The following is a 21,609-nucleotide window of genomic DNA, read 5'->3' as shown; positions in this document are numbered from 1 at the left end:
GGAACCTTAAGTGCAGTAGAATTTTTTTTTGTAACCTTGGCCAGATCTGTGCTTTGCCACAATTCTGTCTCTGAGCTCTTCAGGCAGTTCTTTTGACCTCATGATTCTCATTTGCTCTGACATGCACTGTGAGCTGTAAGGTCTTATATAGACAGGTGTGTGGCTTTCCTAATCAAGTCCAATCAGTATAATCAAACACAGCTGGACTCAAATGAAGGTGTAGAACCATCTCAAGGATGATCAGAAGAAATGGACAGCACCTGAGTTAAATATATGAGTGTCACAGCAAAGGGTCTGAATACTTATGACCATGTGATATTTCAGTTTTTCTTTTTTAATAAATCTGCAAAAATGTCAACAATTCTGTGTTTTTCTGTCAATATGAGGTGCTGTGTGTACATTAATGAGGAAAAAAAATTAACTTAAAGGATTTTAGCAAATGGCTGCAATATAACAAAGAGTGAAAAATTTAAGGGGGTCTGAATACTTTCCATACCCACTGTATGTGATGGAGCATAAGGGTTGAAGCAGTGCTGAAGGGACCATGGTGAAATTGAAAACATAACAAGGTATGTTTCTATCAAGCCAGCAATAAGGTACCATGCTAAATGTGTATTCTACTGCCATATTATATAAGAAGCCATGCTAAACAGAATATGCAATGTATATTAGAAAAATAATAATTGTAATGAATTATATTACTGATGTTGCATGTCAAGAGTGCTGCAGGAAGAGGATGGTACAGGTCAGGAGTGGTGATGACCAATGATGTTACAGGTGGAGGGTCAGATATGTTGGCTGGGTGCTGGAAGAGGATACATTTCTCAGTTTTTGTGAGGTCAGGTGCTTTTCTGTTTACTGCAATCAGCTCTTCCACTCTGACTGATGGAGTGATATTTTGCTCCACAGTGTCCAGGAAGTCTGCCAAAAAGCTACTGTCGTCTTCCTGGTAGCTTCCAGCACCTGCTCTCAGTCTTGTCTTGACCTTTTTGTTCCTGACAAACTGGTCTGCCTCAAAATGGGCCTGCAGAGTGAGTTTATTTGAGTTTACTTCCTACACACAGCTCTGTTATCTCAGTGTGCTTGCGGTGTTCGGCCAATCACAATGCACTGGGTCAGCTGGCCAATCAGAGCAGACTGCGCTTGTCGGAAGGAGGGACTTTGTAGAAAACGAAGCGTTTGAGAGAGGCGGGGCATAGAGGACCTACAATAATGTACAGTATTTGAAAAATGTGTTTTTTGAACATTAAAGCATGTCAACATTCTGTTACACCAAATACACAAAATAATGATCTTTAAAAAAGCATCATATGACCCCTTTAAGGACTTGTTTATGGTTCATTAAACAAGCATGAAAAACATGGTTTAAAAAGGTATGTGGTTTTTGTGGAAAAGTGCAAATACTCTTAAGTTTACCTCATAAGTTTTGTTGCTGTTGTAACTTTGTTTTATTTTTATATTGCTCCTGCTGACTTGAGCCAACCATTTTTTCCTCCTCTCTGTGTCAGCAGGGAAGCCATACATTCGCACTCCTTTCTCAGAAGGATTGGAGCATCCCCATGCAGCACAGCAAACCATGGTGGAGACTATACAAGGACATCGTGGAGAAAAGGAAACAGACAATTCATTTTATTAGAAATGTATTTATAAATGCAGTGCTATAAGTATGTGCATAGCAAAAGTCAAAACACACAATCAGATTTTTTTTAATTGAATATATTCATCTTTTTAATTATTTGTGTGTGTGTGTGTGTGTATGTATATATATATATACACACACACAGATGTTTTTAATTGAATTTTTTTTTTTAATTATGTATTTGTGTGTATAATGTTTGTTAATGGAATATTAATTTTTACATGAACATATGTATTTGTGTCTGTGTATATATATATATATATTCCATTGATACATTTTTTTTATATATATACTCATAAACACATTATATATATATATATATATATAATCAGATGTTTTTTTTATTGAACATTCATTTTTTTAATTAATACAGTATATTATGTATATGTATATACTAATAAATTCGTGGTGGCATTAGAATTGTAAACATTATTATTCACTTAATAAAATGTAAATTTTTCTTGTTATTTTCTTCCAATTAATTTTCTAAGACAACACATGCTGTCCACATACAATCATGCTGTCGACTGACCCACTGTGGTGTGAGCTGACAATCACCTCTGAAGTGTTGGTCTCCCGTCCTATCTGAAAGTCAAAGATGACATTACTCATTAGAATACTTAGGCCTTTACAATGGGATTAGTGAAATCACAATAAACGACGTAAACAAGGCTATGTTAGCCTAAAATATGTATATGCATATACTGCATAGGCAGGTAATGCTTGATCACACTAATCCTCAAATATTAGCGATTTTTTATGTTTTAAAAACAACATTGCTGTAACTACATACTCATAAAACATGCTGAAGTCTGTATATTATATAAATATTGCAAATCAGTGTATTTACTTATTACAAATTACCAAAAATCCCCCAGAGGATCAGAGCCCAAGCTTCAGCTGGCTCTGTGTGTTCAGCTCCTCCAGCTTCCACACTGTGCTCCTCAACCTCCGAGATGGTCCTCATCCTCAAACACTAAATCCTGTGGTCTAATCCTGTGAGCTCTAAAAATGTTAAAACCACCTTAAACATCTGACTATCACTCAAACCCTTTCCCAGAAGGTGCACGACACTCACTGGCCTGTTCCTTATATTGCTAAAAAGACTTACGCTGATCTTTATATTTACTACATTTAAAAAGCACATGCTCTACTGTTTCAAAAACATCACATTCATCACACATACCATTTTCATGCTTCCCCATTAATGCAAGTGTTGAATTTAGTCCTGTGTGACCCATCCTTAATCTAGAAATCATTACTTCTTCCTTTCTGTGTCTTCCATAAAACTGTTCTTTTTTCCAATACTAATTTTACAATATTATAATACCACCTACCTGTGCTGCTATTTTCCCATCTTTGTTGCCATATTCTTATTATTTCCCTATTAATTACTGATTTGATCTCATTCCTTCCCAGAGGTACCTTAATAAACACATTTCATTACACCAAATACACAAAATAACGTTTTTTTTAGCAGCATCATATGACCCTTTTAATCTGTTCTACCCACTGCAATCCTCGTAGGCCGCTTGAAAGTGGCTCTGTCCAATCAAAGCAAACAGTGAGAGGTTAAGGGCGGGACTTAAAGAACTAGGCTAATATGACTACAGGTCAACTATATTTTGTCACATGTGTTACTGCTGTTATCGATTCAACATGTTTTTAAATGCAAAACAAGTTTTTTTGCATTTAACAAGATAGGGTAGAGAAATTTAAATGTGTCTCATTTTAAGATAACGTATTTTCACATAAGACTCACATTTAAAGACACCTTATTTTAAAAAGAAGACTGCTGTTATCGATTCAACATCGAAGTTTTTCCATTTCGAAGTTTTTTTGCATTTAACAAGATAGGGTAGAGAAATTTAAATGTGTCTCATTTTAAGATAACGTATTTTCACATAAGACTCACATTTAAAGACACCTTATTTTAAAAAGAAGAAGCTAAAGAGAGAGAGAGAGAGAGAGAGAGAGAGAGTTTTTACATTAACATGATAATGCAATTTTTTCACTAGACATTGGACCTGCTATATAAAATATAACTGGTCAAATATATTTTTATATGTGTTTTGTCTTGAAAAGTAAGCAAATATCATATGGTAAGTAGGCATATGTAGTCCTTTAATTATGAAAACGTAAAAAACTGCATGTGAAATGAATAATTATACGAGAATTAGAAAAAGCTGTTTGAAATTAGATATATCGTGTAACACAACAGGACTCCGCTGGCACTTCTTGACACGTTATGACAACTATCCAAATGTAATCTGTTTTTAAACCAAATGAAGTCATATGATGTGCTGTAGCAACTGGCTTTATTTGTGTGCGCATTTATTAGTTACGTTACGGTCCCTCAGTGTTTGATGCACTGGACACCAGGCGCAGTAAAGCGTCGATGTGACGCGCACACTTACTTTCATTGTCACGCTGTTATCGTTCAGGTGCTCGCTCGGTCAAGTGCAGAAAGATGTCTGCCGACCATTTGTCATCAAATTATCAGTTCATATTATTCAAATAACCTCTTGTAAGTACGTCACGTTAAACGGGTTGAACCTGTCGCGTTTTTCAACCACACAAATGCACTTGCTGCAGCAAGAAACTACACACGGAAGTAAATCCATGTCTGCTTATATGCTACATAAAGTCTTTTATCTAAAGGATTAATGGTCTTTAACGGAGTAAGTTTACATTTCGGTGTTTCTCTAAAGTGATAACAACATGCATTCATTTATAAAGCGTCATGTCTGCTATTTGAGCAAGAGAAAATATATATTTTAATGCTAAAGAGGCCGGATTGTGAGGAAATATTTTAAATGCATGTTATGTTGTTTATCTTCTTTGATTATTGATGGATTCCCACATTTTTTTTTTTAAAGACCACGTTTTCATTTGCATTTGTAAAGTGTTTTATTTCTACCCACTGCAATCCTCGTAGGCCGCTTGAAAGTGGCTCTGTCCAATCAAAGCAAACAGTGAGAGGTTAAGGGCGGGACTTAAAGAACTAGGCTAATATGACTACAGGTCAACTATATTTTGTCACATGTGTTACTGCTGTTATCGATTCAACATGTTTTTAAATGCAAAACAAGTTTTTTTGCATTTAACAAGATAGGGTAGAGAAATTTAAATGTGTCTCATTTTAAGATAACGTATTTTCACATAAGACTCACATTTAAAGACACCTTATTTTAAAAAGAAGAAGCTAAAGAGAGAGAGAGAGAGAGAGAGAGAGTTTTTACATTAACATGATAATGCAATTTTTTCACTAGACATTGGACCTGCTATATAAAATATAACTGGTCAAATATATTTTTATATGTGTTTTGTCTTGAAAAGTAAGCAAATATCATATGGTAAGTAGGCATATGTAGTCCTTTAATTATGAAAACGTAAAAAACTGCATGTGAAATGAATAATTATACGAGAATTAGAAAAAGCTGTTTGAAATTAGATATATCGTGTAACACAACAGGACTCCGCTGGCACTTCTTGACACGTTATGACAACTATCCAAATGTAATCTGTTTTTAAACCAAATGAAGTCATATGATGTGCTGTAGCAACTGGCTTTATTTGTGTGCGCATTTATTAGTTACGTTACGGTCCCTCAGTGTTTGATGCACTGGACACCAGGCGCCGTAAAGCATCGATGTGACGCGCACACTTACTTTCACTGTCACGCTGTTATCGTTCAGGTGCTCGCTCGGTCAAGTGCAGAAAGATGTCTGCCGACCATTTGTCATCAAATTATCAGTTCATATTATTCAAATAACCTCTTGTAAGTACGTCACGTTAAACGGGTTGAACCTGTCGCGTTTTTCAACCACACAAATGCACTTGCTGCAGCAAGAAACTACACACGGAAGTAAATCCATGTCTGCTTATATGCTACATAAAGTCTTTTATCTAAAGGATTAATGGTCTTTAACGGAGTAAGTTTACATTTCGGTGTTTCTCTAAAGTGATAACAACATGCATTCATTTATAAAGCGTCATGTCTGCTATTTGAGCAAGAGAAAATATATATTTTAATGCTAAAGAGGCCGAATTGTGAGGAAATATATTAAATGCATGTTATGTTGTTGATCTACTTTGATTATTGATGCATTCCCACATTTTTTTTTAAAGACCACGTTTTCATTTGCATTTGTAAAGTGTTTTATTGTTATTATTATTATTATGAATTATTATTATTATTATTAAATTCATAAACTTGGGCCAGTTGCATGAACGGTTTAGACTGGTCTTATAAGATAGCCATCAAAGCCTGGTCATAATTTTTTAAAAATTCAGTTACATAAAAGCATAGATTATAAGTTGAATCCAAAAATGAGACTGATTTCTGGCTAACTGCTAGTCGGACTTAATGTAGGTCTTAATATAGAGGCTAAGTTTATGCAACTGGCCCCTGATGTGTTTAGAAGTGGAGGCTTTTCCATTGTCATTTAAACAGGTAAAGATTTTTAAGCTTTTCATTCCGTCTCTTGCTTTTCAATGCAAATTTTGTTTCGAAGGTCACCTGAGTTCAACACCTGCCTTCATTTCTATGGTTTATCGCATTCACCTGCACAGAAGCAGACATGAACATTCAGAAGTTTATGAGGTTGATCGTGGGCTGCTTGGTGATTGTCGCCATGGTGAAAATTTTCTTTAATCCCAGGTGAGGTTTGCAGTTCTCGTGGGGTCTCCATGTGCACGTGCAAACCATGCTTCGCTGTCCCAAACAAGCTTGTGATTAAACTTTATTTACCTTCTATTCATTGCTCAAGCAAAGACACGAGTGTCAAGACCCACCAAATCATACAAGGTGCTAATTTCTGGGCTAAGCAGCGTATCCCACAGCTGAATTTGGTTCATAATGAGGAGGATCCTGTCAAAAAAGAACATGCAGACAACCCAGAGGTTCAGCCAGAGGAAAAAGAGACGATCCAGTCAAACCAAGAGGAGTTACAACCAGTAGTTCCTGATGATACACCCATGGATCCTTTAAAAATTGTGCACTTAGATCTGAAAGGCGCCGCACCCAAAGTCAAATACCTTGAACAGGTGGGAATGTATGCAAATTGTGTTTCAGACATGTGGTCGAATGTATTAATAGTTTCTTTTCTTAAAGTTTGCCTTTGTGTTCTTTTGTAGATATTCCCTCTACTGTCAACTCTGGGTGCTAGTGGGATATTGCTGGAATATGAGGACATGTTCCCTTATGAGGGGGAACTCAGCATTCTCAAATCAAGCTTTGCATACAGGTGAGTGACTGATTCTGAGCACCTGATTATCTAAACCTGGCTTAATTTGACTCAGTTTGCCCACAAATAAAAATTCTGGCTTTATGTACTCAGCCTCATGTCATTCTACACTTGTATGCTGTTATTTCTGCGGCACGCAAAAGGAGATATTTGAAGAACATTTACTGAATGCAGCATTTTTCCAAAAAATGACAGTGAATAATAATCACCAGTATTGTTTATATACTTCATTTTAACTATTTACTATAATAAATGGCATATATGTTTTTTAATCTTTTCTTCAAACTCACCTTTTCAGAGTAGCATTTGTGTGATTATGTGACTGTTTTTATATTATATTCTTCTTAAACTGTTCTGTTGCATGATTTCATTAGAATTTTTTTTGTATTTTAACGTTTAATTTTTAAGTATATTATTATTATTATTATTATAGTACTTCTGAATATTTTAAGTTAATATTTTGAGTTTTCATTTTTATGAGTAGTTTTGTCATATCAAAATGTAGTTTTGTCATTTTGTTTGTTTGTTTATTCTAAATAATTGTATTTAGCTTTAACTTGTTTTCTGTTTTAGTTTGAGTCATTTTAGTACTTCAACTAAATGTTGCTGAGGCAACATTTTCAATTTTCATACAAGTTTTTTTTTTTTTAAGTGTAGTGTTTTCTTATAATATTTACATTTGATTTTATTTCAGGTTTATTTGAATTACTGAAGAACATTAGCACATATGTCAAGCTTCAAAGAGAATCAAAAAAAAAAAACATAATATAAATACCATAGAAATAGTCAATTAGAAGCAGTCCACTGAAGCCAATTACAGTAACTTACATGAGGAACAGATTGACATTTAGGTGAACTATTGCTGTTAGGGCTGCACGATTAATCGAATGCGATTGTCATGTGCATTTTGTTAGTAAAGCCGGTTCTGTAATCAGCAGGAAATCATCATCACGTGCTTTCAGATGGAGTAGCATTTACTACACAGAGCCGTAGTTCACTGACAAGTTACACAAAAAAAAATCGCAGATGATTTTATTGCACGATTATGAAATCAAAGAAATCGTTTGTGATAATGACAGCTGTTTGCATAGCTTCTCTGTGAACTACGGCTCTGTAAACCGTATATTGCCGTAGTCGTGTGTTTATTAGTCACGTTAAATCAATGAAAGCAGTTGAATCTTCTGTTTATTCAGCTGCAGCATTTTCTAGGTTTCTTCTGCGGGGCGTATTTGGAGTTTCAGCGCGAGAGCACCCTCTGGCCTTTGGATGGAGATTTACTGCTGATCACAGAACCGTGCTTCATTGAAAGATACACATGACAATCGCATTTTCTGTCGAATCACGATCTCGATTCCATTTCGATTTATCGTGCAGCCCTAATTGCTGTATTATATTCAGAGATCATAAGCTGATTTCTCTTTATACAAATTTTTAACTTGCTTATCTTTATTGTTTCTGGGAAAGTCCGGAAGATATAGAGGAAATGAAGTCTCTGGCCAAACGGCACAAGCTTGAACTGATTCCTCTGGTGCAGGTGTTCGGACACTTGGAGGCAAGTACAGAAGAAGCTAACTCTAACAAAAATTGTAGATATCTCAAACAAGTGCTCACTACATACTTTAGTAAAGCAGTAGAAGGAGCAACCAGTCACGGTGGTTATGTTGATGTGGAGGCAAAAATCATTCAAATGCTGTGATTTTACTTTATTAGCATACTGTACACCATGTACCAGTCTTTCTGTTCACATTTCACAGTTTGTCTTAAAACACGAGAAGTACTTCAAATTGAGAGAAGTGCAAACGTTTCCCAATAGCCTGAACCCTCAGGCCCAAGGAAGCATGGATCTTGTTCAAGACATGTTAACGCAGGTTATGAAGAAGCACCCAGAAGCAAAGTGGTTCCACATTGGTGCTGATGAGGTCGGTGGATCTTTATTCTCTACAGATCATTGAAAATAGTTGTATTTCATGGAAAAAAAGAAAATGGCAAAGACACAATGAGTTGGTTTTCGTTTTTGAGTGACCTATTCCTTTCAAATGTAAGCTCATGTGGATGAAATACATTTAGGTACGTGGCCTGGGCGAAAGTAAAGATTCGAAGCGCTGGTTGGAAACCAACAATGGAGACATGGGAAAGCTGTTCCTCAATCATGTGACCGCAGTTGGGAGATTTATGACCAAACTGAAAGAAGGAATCAAGCTGATCTTGTGGGACGACATGTTTCGTAAACTTAACTCGGACACAATCAAAGGTATATTGAGAGCGTTTCTTCAAGCCAGTAAATTTACGTTTGCCAGATTACCAGTAAAACACACTTTTACTGTAATGTACAGTATTTGCATATTATGATGCGTTGCGCTTTAATTTTTAGACTTAACAGTGACATCTAATGGTGTGGATGAAACATCTTGCAAAAACAACAAATTATAGATGTCCTATTCACAGGTGTATTTGTGACCTTGTGAAGTATGAAAATAGGGGGGTTACTAAGATACAGTGAGAAGTAACTTGACATGGCAGGACAAAGACTTTTACAATGGAAAATGCTGTTTGATGCACCTTTCAAGCGTTCAGAAATACAATGGCAATAACACAGTAGTGCTTTTTGGTACTGATGTGGGTGTTTACATTTTAGAATCAGGTTTGCAGGACCTTGCATCGCCCATGATATGGAAGTACATCCCAAACATGGATGTGAAAGAGATCGGTAAGACCCTGTTCTGGTTCTCGTATGAAAATACTGACCCTATTTATTAGCTTTATCAGCTGTGCAAGTTATTCTGAGGAAATAGGTTTCTCTTTGTAATCTTTTATGGAGATATTCAAAATGAATCTCTGAAATGATTTGAAATGTTTTTTAAATGTTTGAAAATGTAACGCATATCATTACTTATCAGTATACTCATAGGCAATATGACAGATTATACATGTACACAACGGTTCAAAGGTTTGGAGTTTAGTACCTTTTTTTTTTTTTTAAATATATATTTTAGTTTTTTTTATATTAAATAAATTTGAAATAAAATACAATTTTATTCAGCAGGGATGCATTAAATTAATGTGACAGGGAAAAAAATGAACAGGAAAGATATTTACAATTTTGAAAAAAATTGGTAAATGATGTTCCTTTGAACTTTATTAATGAAAGAATCCTGAAAAAGGTATCGCAAAAGAAATTACAAAAACATTAAATATTTAATTTTTAAAAACATTTAAAAATAATATTTAAATATTTGTAAATATTTAATATATAAATCTGTGTATAAATATAGTAATAATTAGTGCTGTCAAATGATTAATCGCGATTAATCGCATCCAAAATAAACGTTTTTATTTACATAATATATGTGTGTGTACTGTGTATATTTATTATGTATATATAAATACACACACACATGCATGTATATATTTAAGAATAAGTTGTTTATATTTTAAATATATATATACATATGAATATAAATATATACATGTAAATATTTTCGAAATATATACTGTACGTGTATCGCGATTAATCATTTGACAGCACTAGTAATAATGTAAAAACTTTGTATTTACATTTTGTTTGTAGGTAACTATATCTCTAAGTATGAGCAGGCTGGATTTAAGGGTGTGTGGTTTGCTAGCGCTTTCAAAGGAGCCTCTGGAATTGACCAGAAATGGACCCCAATCAATCACCATTTAAAAAACCACCTACAGTGGCAGAAAGTCATTACATCCATGCCGCAGTACAAGTCTGTGAGATTCCAAGGCATTGCTCTGACTGGCTGGCAGAGGTAAGCCTGCAGTTTTACAGAACTGTTCCTTCAAATATTGTGTGCCATCAAACATGCAATGCCATTATACAAACTGTAAAGGAACTTCCAAACCTAGAGCATTACTAGGATATATAGATTATACACTATTATTTCTCAAGTAATAATTAATGTTAATGAAAACATATGTGCGTTAAAGGTATGAGCATCACACTGTGCTGTGTGAGCTTCTCCCTGTGGCCATCCCTTCTCTGGCTGTCTGTCTTCAGACGCTGAAATACGGTGAGTGTTTTATTCCTGGAGGGATTGAGTATGTAACATGCTGTTTTATAAATGAGTAGAATAACGTGATATGTGATGTACTACAAAGTGTTTTGTTTGCATTAGGTTCATTTGATACTGAGGCACAGAAGGAGGTGCAGCGCCTCCTTGAGTGTCAGATTGAGCTGAGCAAAAATGAGTGGTATGAAGTTGTTTATATAGATCTATTTGAATAGATTGTGACGTATGTAATGGATGCTCTCTTGACCGTTCTGCAGTAAGGGTGCATCCTTTCCTGGCTCAGATGTTTATGAAATGGTGAAGAAGATCAACGACAACCTGGAGAGTTCAGTGCAAAAGATCATGCAAAGCTAGTGAGTGATTCTGTTTCCGAGTGACCTTTCATATAAACACGTGCTCAAATGACATTCACACAGCGCATAAGCATTCAATTCTTTGTCTTGAATATTTTGTTGCTTGTGCTAACATTTTGTTCGCCTTGTGTTTTGCAGCCATGTCAAGGGATCATTCAGTCCATATCATCGCAAACGCAGCTTTGCAAACCCTCGAAATCTTGCATTTTTCAAAGATGAACTGAAAAAGTAAGCCTTTTTAACACTCACATATCATTTGACGCATTTATTAGCAAAAATATCGTTTTTATATTTCTCATTAAACATACTGGTTATTATATGGATACAGGGCTCCCACAGTCATAGTGAGCCATAGCAAATTGTTTTGATTTGTCAGAAATGGTTCATAAATAATGTCTAAAAGATTCATTCATGTATTAGTCTGTATCAGAATTTACAAAAAAATGGACTCAAGAAGTCTTGCAAAAGTCATGGAAATTTTCAAAAATGATTGATAACTAGAACTATTTTGTTACTTGAAATAAAATGTTAGCTGAAGTTTAAGTACTAATGGACTCAAGAAGTTTTGCAAAAGTCATGGAAATTTTCAAAAAATGATTGATAACTAGAACTATTTTGTTACTTGAAATAAAATGTTAGCTGAAGTTTAAGTACTACTTCAAGTCAAGTGCTGAAAAAAACTTAAACTTGTGTAGACATATTTAAAAAAACGAATAAAAATGACAAAAACACACAACAAACTGAAATTATCATGAGAACAGAAATGATAAATGATAAATACAAATTATAATAGTTTATTAATGATGCTTAAATAACACAGGCCCAAACATTGAATGTTTGCAGGTGTAGGTGATTATTATAAACCTAATATTTAGCTTTTTTCCCTCTTGTCAGATTGATGGATGAATGGGATTCCTTTTTACTGACTTTCCGGCAAAATATGGAGGCAATCTTCTACCCAGACACTTTAGAGGAGTGGTTGGAGGAGAACGTCAACGAACACATAGAAAGACTTCATGGAATGGTGGTCGATGCAGAACGAATCATTAAACTCAATGGACAGCCAAAGGTTGATCCTTTAAAAAAGAGGTGAAACAGACAAGCGGACAACAGGAAAGACATTCCAAAATGTGGCATTCAAACTTCCTCAGGGATCTTGCTTGTTTCCTGAAGGCTTTGCTGGAAGTGATGACAATACTATGAAAAGTTGCATAAAAGTTCTCTCATTACACTGGGTATGCACTTCTTGAAGAAGTGGACTCACTATCAATGCATTTATTTCATCTGTATTTGAGTTGACTCAAAATTATGAAAATGATTTACCTTTGCAGTTACACTGGTACAGCTAATGTTTATTTTTTTCAATGTAAATGTCTAGGGATGGAACGTGACCAAACTTCATGCCTTTGACATGCAAAATGTATTTTGTACATTTTGTGCAGTTTGAGGAGCAGAAATATTGTGCAATTTTGTACAAAGGCAGAATGTGGACTCATGTTACAATTGAGAGCCTCGAATAAAGTATCTTTAGTGTTTCATCACTATTACACATATAGTTCTAAATTAGCCGTAGAAGCATTTACCTCAGAAAACATTCAAACTGGAAACCTGCTGGTTATGGAGCTTATGTTACATTTACAGCCTATATCACAATGCCAATAAGGCAACATAATTTGCTGGATTTAATTTCTTTGTGTGTGTGTTTACAACCTAAAATTAAAAAAATTGGGGAATGTATTTTGTACTGTTTTCACTGTTTATTATTGCAAAATCTTTGACGGTTTCTATGCTTTCAGTATTACATTCCATTAGTTCAGTTCACAAAACCAGTCCGATTCGTGTTCGGCCGTTGCAAGATTTACAAACTACTCATTTTTATTAAAACCATCTCTGTTTCATTTGTGCTTGATAAAACTATAATCAAGTCGTAAATATTTCTAGTACGTTTACTGTTGTAACTGTTAAGATCCCTCATCGTTTTAAAAGAGATAGCTACACAAACTAATTCTGGAACACGTGAAATTACCTTTAAAACATAAAACTAGAATAAAATAATATGCGTTATAAACAGTGTTGGGGAAAGTTACTTTTAAAAGTAATGCATTACAATATTGCGTTACTCCATTAAAAAGTAACTAATTACGGTACTTAGTTACTTTTTAATGGAAAGTAATGCGTTACGTTACTTTTGCGCTACTTTTTAAATCTGGACAGGGCTTGCTTGTTTGTTTTTAAAATAAAAAAGTTCTATTTTTGGCAAATGTAAAAGCCTTTTCACACCAAAAGTGAAATGAATGAACCTCAGGCTGAAGGGAAAGTAAATTTACGTCCGTACAGTAGAATGCAGAAGACATTTCAACACACTTCAGCAATAAAAAAAGACACAAATGTTCGTCTAGAGTAATTTGTGCTTATTAGTATGATTGAACAGAACAGAAGCAAAGACATTGGTTAATAGAATGGGATTAAATACATAAAGCATATTTGTGTTGTTTAACATTTAATTATTGCAGGTTTGCGTCATATTCGGAGTTGCATTATTTTTATTCATTTTGAGGAATACTGAATCTGTGTTTGTGTGTGTGTGTGATTGAGATGAATTAATGCATATTCATATTTATTTTAGAACTACAGTAACATCTGATTTCTCTCAGCATGGGGACAGGAGAGCCGTCAGTCAATACAATGGAAAGTTTTTTGCGTAACTTATTTGAAAAAGTAACTGGGATATTCTCTTGTAAATTAAAAAGTAATGCGTTACTTTACTAGTTACTTGAAAAAAGTAATCTGATTACGTAACTCGCGTTACTTGTAATGCGTTACCCCCGGCACTGCTTATAAATAGTGTTTTTAGATTATGGATGCCAATCGCTGAACCGACTCTTTGAAACGAACCGTTCGAAAGAACCGATTTGACTGGAGAAGATGAGCGCGCCTTTATTTTGATTCTATTAGGACGTGCTCGTTCTCCCTCCCCTCGCCGCCCTTTAGTTGTTATGGCTACGAGGTCGTAAATCCGCCATGTTTTCCCTGCTGAAGCGTTGCGACAGAGACGGAGGTCTGGAGCGACATGACTGAAGAAAATAATAATACGGCATCAACAGTTACCGACCAAACGGAGCATAGCAACATCATCACCATCCAAACCACACTCGGAGACGAAGGTAGACGCTAAACAGTGCGCTGGGACACGATTAAATGTGTGGGCCTGACTTTGGCTCGTTCAGTCACGCTAGCAGAGTCTCCATTAGCCGCAGTGTTGTTTTTGACAAACATGTTTAGGCTGCTGCTAATGCTGCTTAGTGCTTAGCATCGGTCTGTATCTCACAACACCAAGACTGTCTGATGTTAAAACCGCACGGCAGCAGGATTTAGGTGTTTATTCACGTATGGACACTTTTTGGCCCTGTGCATTTAACTTTTACATTTACATTTAGTCATTTAGCAGACGCTAACTCTCTGGAAACACAGTTTCCACATCAAAGTCGTTTGCACCTCAAATTACATATTTAGTTTAATAGCATACTGTGACCGAAATGACTTTTTAAATATTTATGGATAATTGCTTTGTCTTTGTAAAAGGCATTTTACGTATTTAGTAATAAATGAAATGATTATTATTAATAAGTATAATTTATAGTAATACAAAAAGTCATAATGGAAACAGAAAATATAAAAGGAAAAGCTAATCCAAAAGATGAATAGAAAATAGTATATTTATAATATTTCATTAATCTATAATAGTAGTTGTATGATAACATTAATTTAGATACCATTATAATTTATTAAATAATAATATTTAACATTTTAAAATGTTAACATGTATATTTTATGCATTTATTTTTTATCTTAAAATATTGGATGCAAAATTGATGCCACAAACTGTGGGAAAATGTGATTATTTTAGATTGGTAAATATTAGTTTGTTTCATTTTGTCTCGCGTTACGCGGATGCTTTTGCAGTATGCCTGATCTGTCAAACTGAAGGGAGAGCAATATTTGTGTGTTCCCTCTCAGATGACAGGTGTTTATTCACGTATGGACACTTTTTGGCCTTGTGCATTTTACTTTTACATTTACATTTAGTCATTTAGCAGACGCTAACTCTCTGGAAACACAGTTTCCACATCAAAGTCGTTTGCACCTCAAATTACATATTTAGTTTAATAGCATACTGTGACCGAAATTACTTTTTAAATATTTATGGATAGTTGCTTTGTCTTTGTAAAAGGCATTTTACGTATTTAGTAATAAATGAAATGATTATTATTAATAAGTATAATTTATAGTAATACAAAAAGTCATAATGGAAACAGAAAATATAAAAGGAAAAGCTAATCCAAAAGATGAATAGAAAATAGTATATTTATAATATTTCATTAATCTATAATAGTAGTTGTATGATAACATAGCAAAAACAGAATGGTTTGACTTCCGTTTTGTGAAACTATTCATACAAATATCTGCATGAAACTGAAACAGCAGACAGCTGAATGAGACGCAGATTCACTCTCTGCCAGCAGGTGGCGCTTAAAGCGTTTCCTTGGTTTGTGCTGTAAACAAAGCAGTGCTGCACTTATGAACTTTAAAGGGATAGTTCACCCAAAAATGAAAATGTGATGTTTATCTGCTTACCCTCAGGGCATCCAAGATGTAGGTGACTTTGTTTCTTCAGTAGAACACATATGATGATTTTTAACTCCAACCGTTGCAGTCTATCAGTAGTATAATGCATGGCAATGGTAACAAAACCTATGAGAGCAAAAAAAAACATGCACAGACAAATCCAAATTAAACCCCGCGGCTCGTGACGACACATTGATGTCCTAAGACACGAAATGATCGGTTTGTGCCAGAAACCGAACAGTATTTATATCATTTTTTACCTCTAATACACCACTATGTCCAACTGTCTTTGGGCGCGCGCACGGCACCCGGTGCGTGAGGTGTGTACGCGCTCTGGCGTAGTTTACGTTAATGGGTGTGTTGATATCCAGCCGAAGAGCAATCAACCATAACTTCAGGCGAGCAGGCTCAGAAGTTGGGAATACGTGGAAAGTCACCACTCCCGAATGAGTTCACGCGAGAGAACGTAATCTTTTAGTTTTAAGTCGGTTTGAACAATCCGGATAAGCGCAAGTAAGTACCATTTTGATTAGCCGTCGTACCTACAATGACTGTGTAAACAATGAGGGATGTATACGCGCGAGAGATCACTTCCGACGCTTGCGTAAACTACGCCAGAGCGCGTACACACCTCACGCACCGGATGCCGTGCGCACGCGCCCAAAGACAGTTGGACATAGTGGTGTATTAGAGATAAAAAATTATATAAATACTGTTCGGTTTCTGGAACAAACTGATCGTTTCGTGTCTTAGGACATCAATGTGTCGTCACGAGCCGCGGGGTTTAATTTGGATTTGTCTGTGCATGTTTTTTTTACTCTCATAGATTTTGTTACCATTGCCATGCATTATACGACTGATAGACTGCAACGGCTGGAGTTAAAAATAATCAAATGTGTTCTACTGAAGAAACAAAGCCACCTACATCTTGGATGCCCTGGGGGTAAGCAGATAAACATCAAATTTTCATTTTTGGGTGAGCTATCCCTTTAATATGCATTATAAAGAGGCAAGAAGAAAAGAAAAAATACCATCTAAACTTTTCTAAAGACAGTAAGTTCCCCTCAGACATGCATTCATATAAGCTCTTACCCCTAAATGAATCGCGATTTGTTTAGCATCTCAACCGATTTGAATCGTCACATATTTGAATCGATTTTCAACCAGCTCGCGGTTAATCGTTACATCCCTAGCGAATATGCAAGGAAAACTCACTCCAGTTCTAAGTTTGATCTATTTATAGACAAATATTCTGAGAGCCCACATGTTCACGCACACCGATCAGAAGGACTTTAAGTGTGAAATATGCCAGACTGCTTTTAGGACCAAGGGTTCATTGATCCGACACAATCGTCGGCACACAGGTAAAACTTAGTGTCCTTCTATTGAACTCTACTGAGTTGTGAAAGTTATTTAGTGTCTGTGTAAGTTTTTATGCAAGTCTTTCCCAGTATTTTGACATCATTTCCTTTGGCAGATGAGCGTCCGTACCGCTGCAATCAGTGTGGCCTGGCGTTCAGAGAGTCCGGAGCTCTAACCAGACATCTGAAGTCTCTTACGCCTTGCACTGAGAAGATTCACTACAGTCAGTGTAAAGAGATACTTGTCTGCAAGGATGGAGTTCGGAAAGGTATTTTCATAGTGACCCTGGCTTTTCAGTGATAGGTGGGTGTTGTTTAAAAATTGCTACAAGCTTAAAGTCTCAAGAAAGGGAAGTAGCAATGGATCTCTTCTTTTAAGAGTGTAATGGATGATTGAAAAAGAAAACGGGGGTTCCGTGTATCATTTTGTTTGATTGGATGTTGAGATGTGGGCGGATGACCGTGACTTTGCAGGGTTTAAGCGGACTAAATGATTGATAAAGTCTTGCATGTGTCACCAGACAGAAGTCTGTTGTTTTCATGGGAAGATCAGTTATGACTAGAGCCCGACCGATATGGTTGTTTTGGGGCCGATACCGATATTAGGGAGTAAAAAAAAGACAGATATATATCGGCCGATATTCTTTGTGTGTATTATAGTACAGTACCAGTATAAAGTTTGGACAGGGGGGTCACGTGACGCATCTAATGGAGTAGCAGTGTTGACGTCGAGCTCCGGCAAAGCCTTCAAAATCTCCCCCTCTAGACTCAATATCATCTCTGAAAGTGCAGAACTTAAATATAGAAGTTACAAGGCATGCCAAAGAAACAACTTGATTCCAGTCACAAACTTCGTAGCAGAAAATTATCGAATATCAGCACTCGCTCCTCTCCGAAAATGGCGGATGCACTAATGAATCCGATTGACATGGACGCACTGGTGAAGAAAATAACAACAGAGGTCCTGGTGGGCGTCGAGAAAGTTTTGGAGAATAAAATTGATCCAGTGTTAGAGAAATTGTCAGCGGTAGCGACACATGTCAAGCAGGTGGAAAACCGAGTCACTGAAGCTGAAACACGTATATCGGCGGTGGAAGACACGGTCTCAAGAGATAACGCGGATTTGAATGAAGTGAAAAAAAAGCTCGACGCGGCCCTGGAAAAGATAGACGACCTAGAAAACAGGAGCAGGCGATGCAATATCCGAATAATTGGCCTACCTGAAGGGGAGGAGGGGACTAACCCGGTCTCGTTCCTCAGGACCTGGCTGCCCAATCTGCTTAACACCGACTTCAAGAATCATCAGGTAAAGATAGAGCGTGCGCATCGTGTCCCTTCACGTCTTCCCACATCAGGAGAACGACCGAGAGCGCTTATGGTAAAACTACATAATTTTCAAGACAAGGCACGCATTCTGCAGGCAGTGAGAACCGCGAGTCAGCTGGTCTACAAACGCCATAACATCTCTATCTTTGAAGACTTCTCTGCGGCCATCATGAGGAAAAGACAAGCCTTTGGAAATGTGAAGAAACGACTCCGTGAACGAGGAATTCGCTTTGCCATGATATACCCAGCGACTCTTCGAATAGGCCAACAGCACAACGGCGGCAAAAAATTCTTCAAACAGCCGGCGGAGGCAGAGTCTTTTCTGCACGGTCTGCCCGAACCGGCAACCACCACTTCGCCAGGTACAAATCGCCCCTGAGAGGCTGAGTGACATGTTTTTGTGACATACTTCTACTGATGTTTCGTTCATATTTTAAGGAGTTCAACGACTTAATTCCTGGGACACAACAACTAAGCAATATTTGTAATATGTTATTGTTCTGAGTTTGAGGGGGTAGATGATTAAGGGGAAAAAAATATTAAGGAGAATATAACGATGGTATGACTTAAAGACTGAATTAATACAACGTTAATATATAGAAGGCTGCTGCCGCAGCAGACTGCCGAGAATCATATCAACGGTTTCTAACCTTGCGGTGCTCTTTTTGAATACCGCGCTTTTTTTGTTTGTTATATCTAAGCTTCGGTCATGTAATGTTTCCAAGGAGACAGAATGGCGATCGCTATTGCTCTCAAATGTGAAACTGACCAGCGTCAGACTTCCCTTGTCTATTCTTAAATATGTTTGTAAGCTGTTAATTGTAAATAGTTCTGGTTTCCGTTCGACATACAGGGCAACACATTTCTTTTTTCCTTTCTTTTCTTTTCTTTTCTTTTCTTTTCTTTTTTTTCTCCTTTCCTTCTCCTCAATACTATACATGGCATCACCATTTATGCAACTTTTATGGGTACACCCTTCATGTATATCAGACTTAAACAGATTACTCCTTGGTTATGGTAATGAATAAATCAATACTAAACAAATGCAGCTGGAATGTAAAGGGCATTTAAAATCCAGTAAAAAGGAAAAAGATTCTAAACTATTTAAAAAAAGAACAAATTCATATTGCATTTCTGCAGGAGACGCACCTAACAGACAGTGAGCACGTCAAATTAAAGAGAGACTTGGTGGGACAAGTATATGGCTCGTCATTCACCAGTAAATGTAGGGGAGTTGTCATTCTTGTAAACAAATGCATACCACTATCAGATATTAACACATACTCCGATAAATCAGGACGGTTTATCCTGCTTAAAGCTACACTAGCTGAACAACCCATTACCCTTATGAATGTTTATATCCCCCCTATTCAATCTAACGAAATAATTACACAGGTTTTTTCTAAGTTCGCTGAATGGCAATGTGAACACAGTATAATCGCTGGTGATTTTAACTGTACACTGCTACCAAAGCTAGATAAATCTCCACCATCTAATGATAGGCCTTCCAACAGAGCTCAAGCTCTGTATGAGACATGTGAAGAAATTGGCCTGGTAGATGTTTGGCGAGCTCTTCATCCCAGAGACAGAGAATACACATTTTTCTCTAGAGTCCATAAAACTGGAAGCAGAATAGACTATTTTTTCTCTCCCAAAACTTCACTTCAAAATGTAATAAATTGCAATATTGGGAATATTGTAATCTTGGATCACGCTCCCGTTTTTCTCAGGTTAGGCCTATCCAACCAAATATTTTACCCAGCTTCTTGGAAATTCAAACCATGGCTCGTTCATGACCCAAAATTTGAATCTTTCCTTAAAGATCAAGTTAAACTATTGCTTATGGACAATAAAACCCCAGACGTGTCCCCCAATTTGCTTTGGGACACTGCAAAAGCTTACATTAGGGGATTAATTATCTCCTATGTATCCAACCAGAAAAAAAAACAGCTGGCAAACCAGAGAAAATTAGAAATGATCCTCCATGATTTACAAACAAAATATAATACGCGCCCCTCAGATGTACTCCTGGCCGAGATAGAAACCGTAAAAACCTCTCTCGAAACAATTCTCACTAATAAAGCTGAAAAAGCTGTATTCTTTGCTAGACAGCGGATGTACGAATTCACAAACAAACCTAACAAATATCTAGCAAACTTATTGCGGAGCCGGTCTCAGGCGCAGGTCATATCCAGTATCAAAGATAAAGAAGGCAGGTGCCATCACGATAACAAAGCAATTAACAACATTTTTAGGGCATTTTATAATAGGCTTTACACGTCGCAATCGGGCTTTTCGTCAGGTGATAATATGAATAAATTCCTTGCAAACTTAAATTACGGGAATTAACTGAGGAGCAAAGACAGACGTTAAACAAACCAATTGAACTCAGCGAAATTTTGAATTGTATTAACAGTCTCCCCAAAGGAAAAGCACCAGGGCCCGATGGGTTTACTGTGGAATTCTTTCAGAAATTTAAAATGGAGTTAGCGAGCTTAATGCATGAAATGATACAGTATTCATTTGATTCTAATAGGCTTCCTGGCTCCATGACAGAAGCCAACATTTGTGTTTTTCTGAAAAAAGGCAAATGCCCTGAGGAGTGCGGATCGTATCGCCCTGTTTCTTTGCTTAATGTGGATACAAAAATGTTAGCGAAGATATTAGCTATCCGGCTTGAATCAATACTCCCCACAATAATTAATCCTGACCAGACTGGCTTTGTTAAAGGCAGATCTTCAGCTCATAATGTTAGAAGGCTTCTTAATATAATTCAGTATTCAAATCAGCATACAAATTCTGGGTTAGTCATCTCATTAGACGCTGAAAAGGCATTCGACAGGGTCGAATGGTCATATTTATTCTCTGTGCTCTCTAAATTTAACTTGGGTGATGTTTTTATTAAATGGATAAGGATTCTTTACTCCTCCCCCACAGCGAGTTATTACTAATGGTCTTAAATCCCCTGAATTTACATTAGCGCGTGGTACCAGGCAAGGATGCCCAATGTCGCCGCTGCTG

The 21,609-nt window shown here is 36.5% G+C and overlaps 2 protein-coding genes and 1 long non-coding RNA gene across 8 annotated transcripts in view; all 3 read left to right on the top strand.

The window, feature by feature from the left end:
- The first annotated feature begins 527 nt into the window (after positions 1-527).
- LOC107559235 (uncharacterized) lies at positions 528-1,614 on the top strand. 3 transcript variants are annotated; one of them, XR_001605600.1, is made up of 4 exons: positions 528-569; positions 720-838; positions 917-1,031; positions 1,512-1,614. It is a non-coding gene; the product is annotated as an uncharacterized lncRNA (long non-coding RNA). The 3 variants fall into 3 exon arrangements; XR_001605601.1 differs by having other exon boundaries at positions 1,509-1,614; XR_001605599.1 differs by lacking the exon at positions 1,512-1,614 and having other exon boundaries at positions 917-1,069.
- Positions 1,615-4,305: 2,691 nt separating this feature from the next.
- Positions 4,306-13,001, top strand: LOC107559252 (hexosaminidase D-like). Of its 4 annotated transcripts, none has more exons than XM_016243004.1 (14): positions 4,306-4,320; positions 6,157-6,302; positions 6,406-6,688; positions 6,779-6,888; positions 8,353-8,440; positions 8,643-8,807; positions 8,956-9,139; positions 9,524-9,595; positions 10,457-10,661; positions 10,840-10,922; positions 11,028-11,103; positions 11,180-11,275; positions 11,414-11,503; positions 12,170-13,001. In XM_016243004.1, the coding sequence occupies exons 2-14, from the start codon at positions 6,223-6,225 to the stop codon at positions 12,366-12,368; spliced, it is 1,731 nt and encodes a 576-aa protein (XP_016098490.1). In that variant the 5' UTR covers positions 4,306-4,320; positions 6,157-6,222; the 3' UTR covers positions 12,369-13,001. The 4 variants fall into 4 exon arrangements, with proteins under 4 accessions (XP_016098490.1, XP_016098489.1, XP_016098491.1 ...); XM_016243003.1 differs by lacking the exon at positions 4,306-4,320 and adding an exon at positions 5,308-5,420; XM_016243005.1 differs by lacking the exon at positions 4,306-4,320 and adding an exon at positions 5,308-5,574 and having other exon boundaries at positions 6,412-6,688.
- A 4,062-nt stretch (positions 13,002-17,063) lies between these two features.
- Positions 17,064-21,609, top strand: part of LOC107559250 (transcription factor E4F1) — a 16,529-nt gene continuing 11,983 nt past the window's right edge. Inside the window, exons 1-2 of the mRNA XM_016243001.1 lie at positions 17,064-17,265; positions 17,379-17,531. Of these exons, the coding sequence (XP_016098487.1) occupies positions 17,166-17,265; positions 17,379-17,531 (253 nt within the window). The 5' untranslated portion in view covers positions 17,064-17,165. The remainder of the gene's footprint in view (positions 17,266-17,378; positions 17,532-21,609) is intronic.

The sequence above is a fragment of the Sinocyclocheilus grahami genome, unplaced genomic scaffold, assembly GCF_001515645.1.
Source record: "Sinocyclocheilus grahami isolate Dianchi unplaced genomic scaffold, SAMN03320097.WGS_v1.1 scaffold679.1, whole genome shotgun sequence".
In the NCBI taxonomy this organism is placed as follows: Eukaryota; Metazoa; Chordata; class Actinopteri; order Cypriniformes; family Cyprinidae; genus Sinocyclocheilus; species Sinocyclocheilus grahami.
This window is presented reverse-complemented; position numbering and strand designations above follow the sequence as displayed.

What these genes read in the sequence shown, in the direction of transcription:
- LOC107559252 (XM_016243004.1), top strand. Translation starts at nt 6,223, where the DNA reads ATGAACATTCAGAAGTTTATGAGGTTGATCGTGGGCTGCTTGGTGATT. An exon ending in AGGTGTTCGGACACTTGGAG is followed by an intron (nt 8,441 to 8,642) that starts GCAAGTACAGAA and finishes CACATTTCACAG; the next exon opens with TTTGTCTTAAAACACGAGAA. An exon ending in CATGGATGTGAAAGAGATCG is followed by an intron (nt 9,596 to 10,456) that starts GTAAGACCCTGT and finishes TTTTGTTTGTAG; the next exon opens with GTAACTATATCTCTAAGTAT.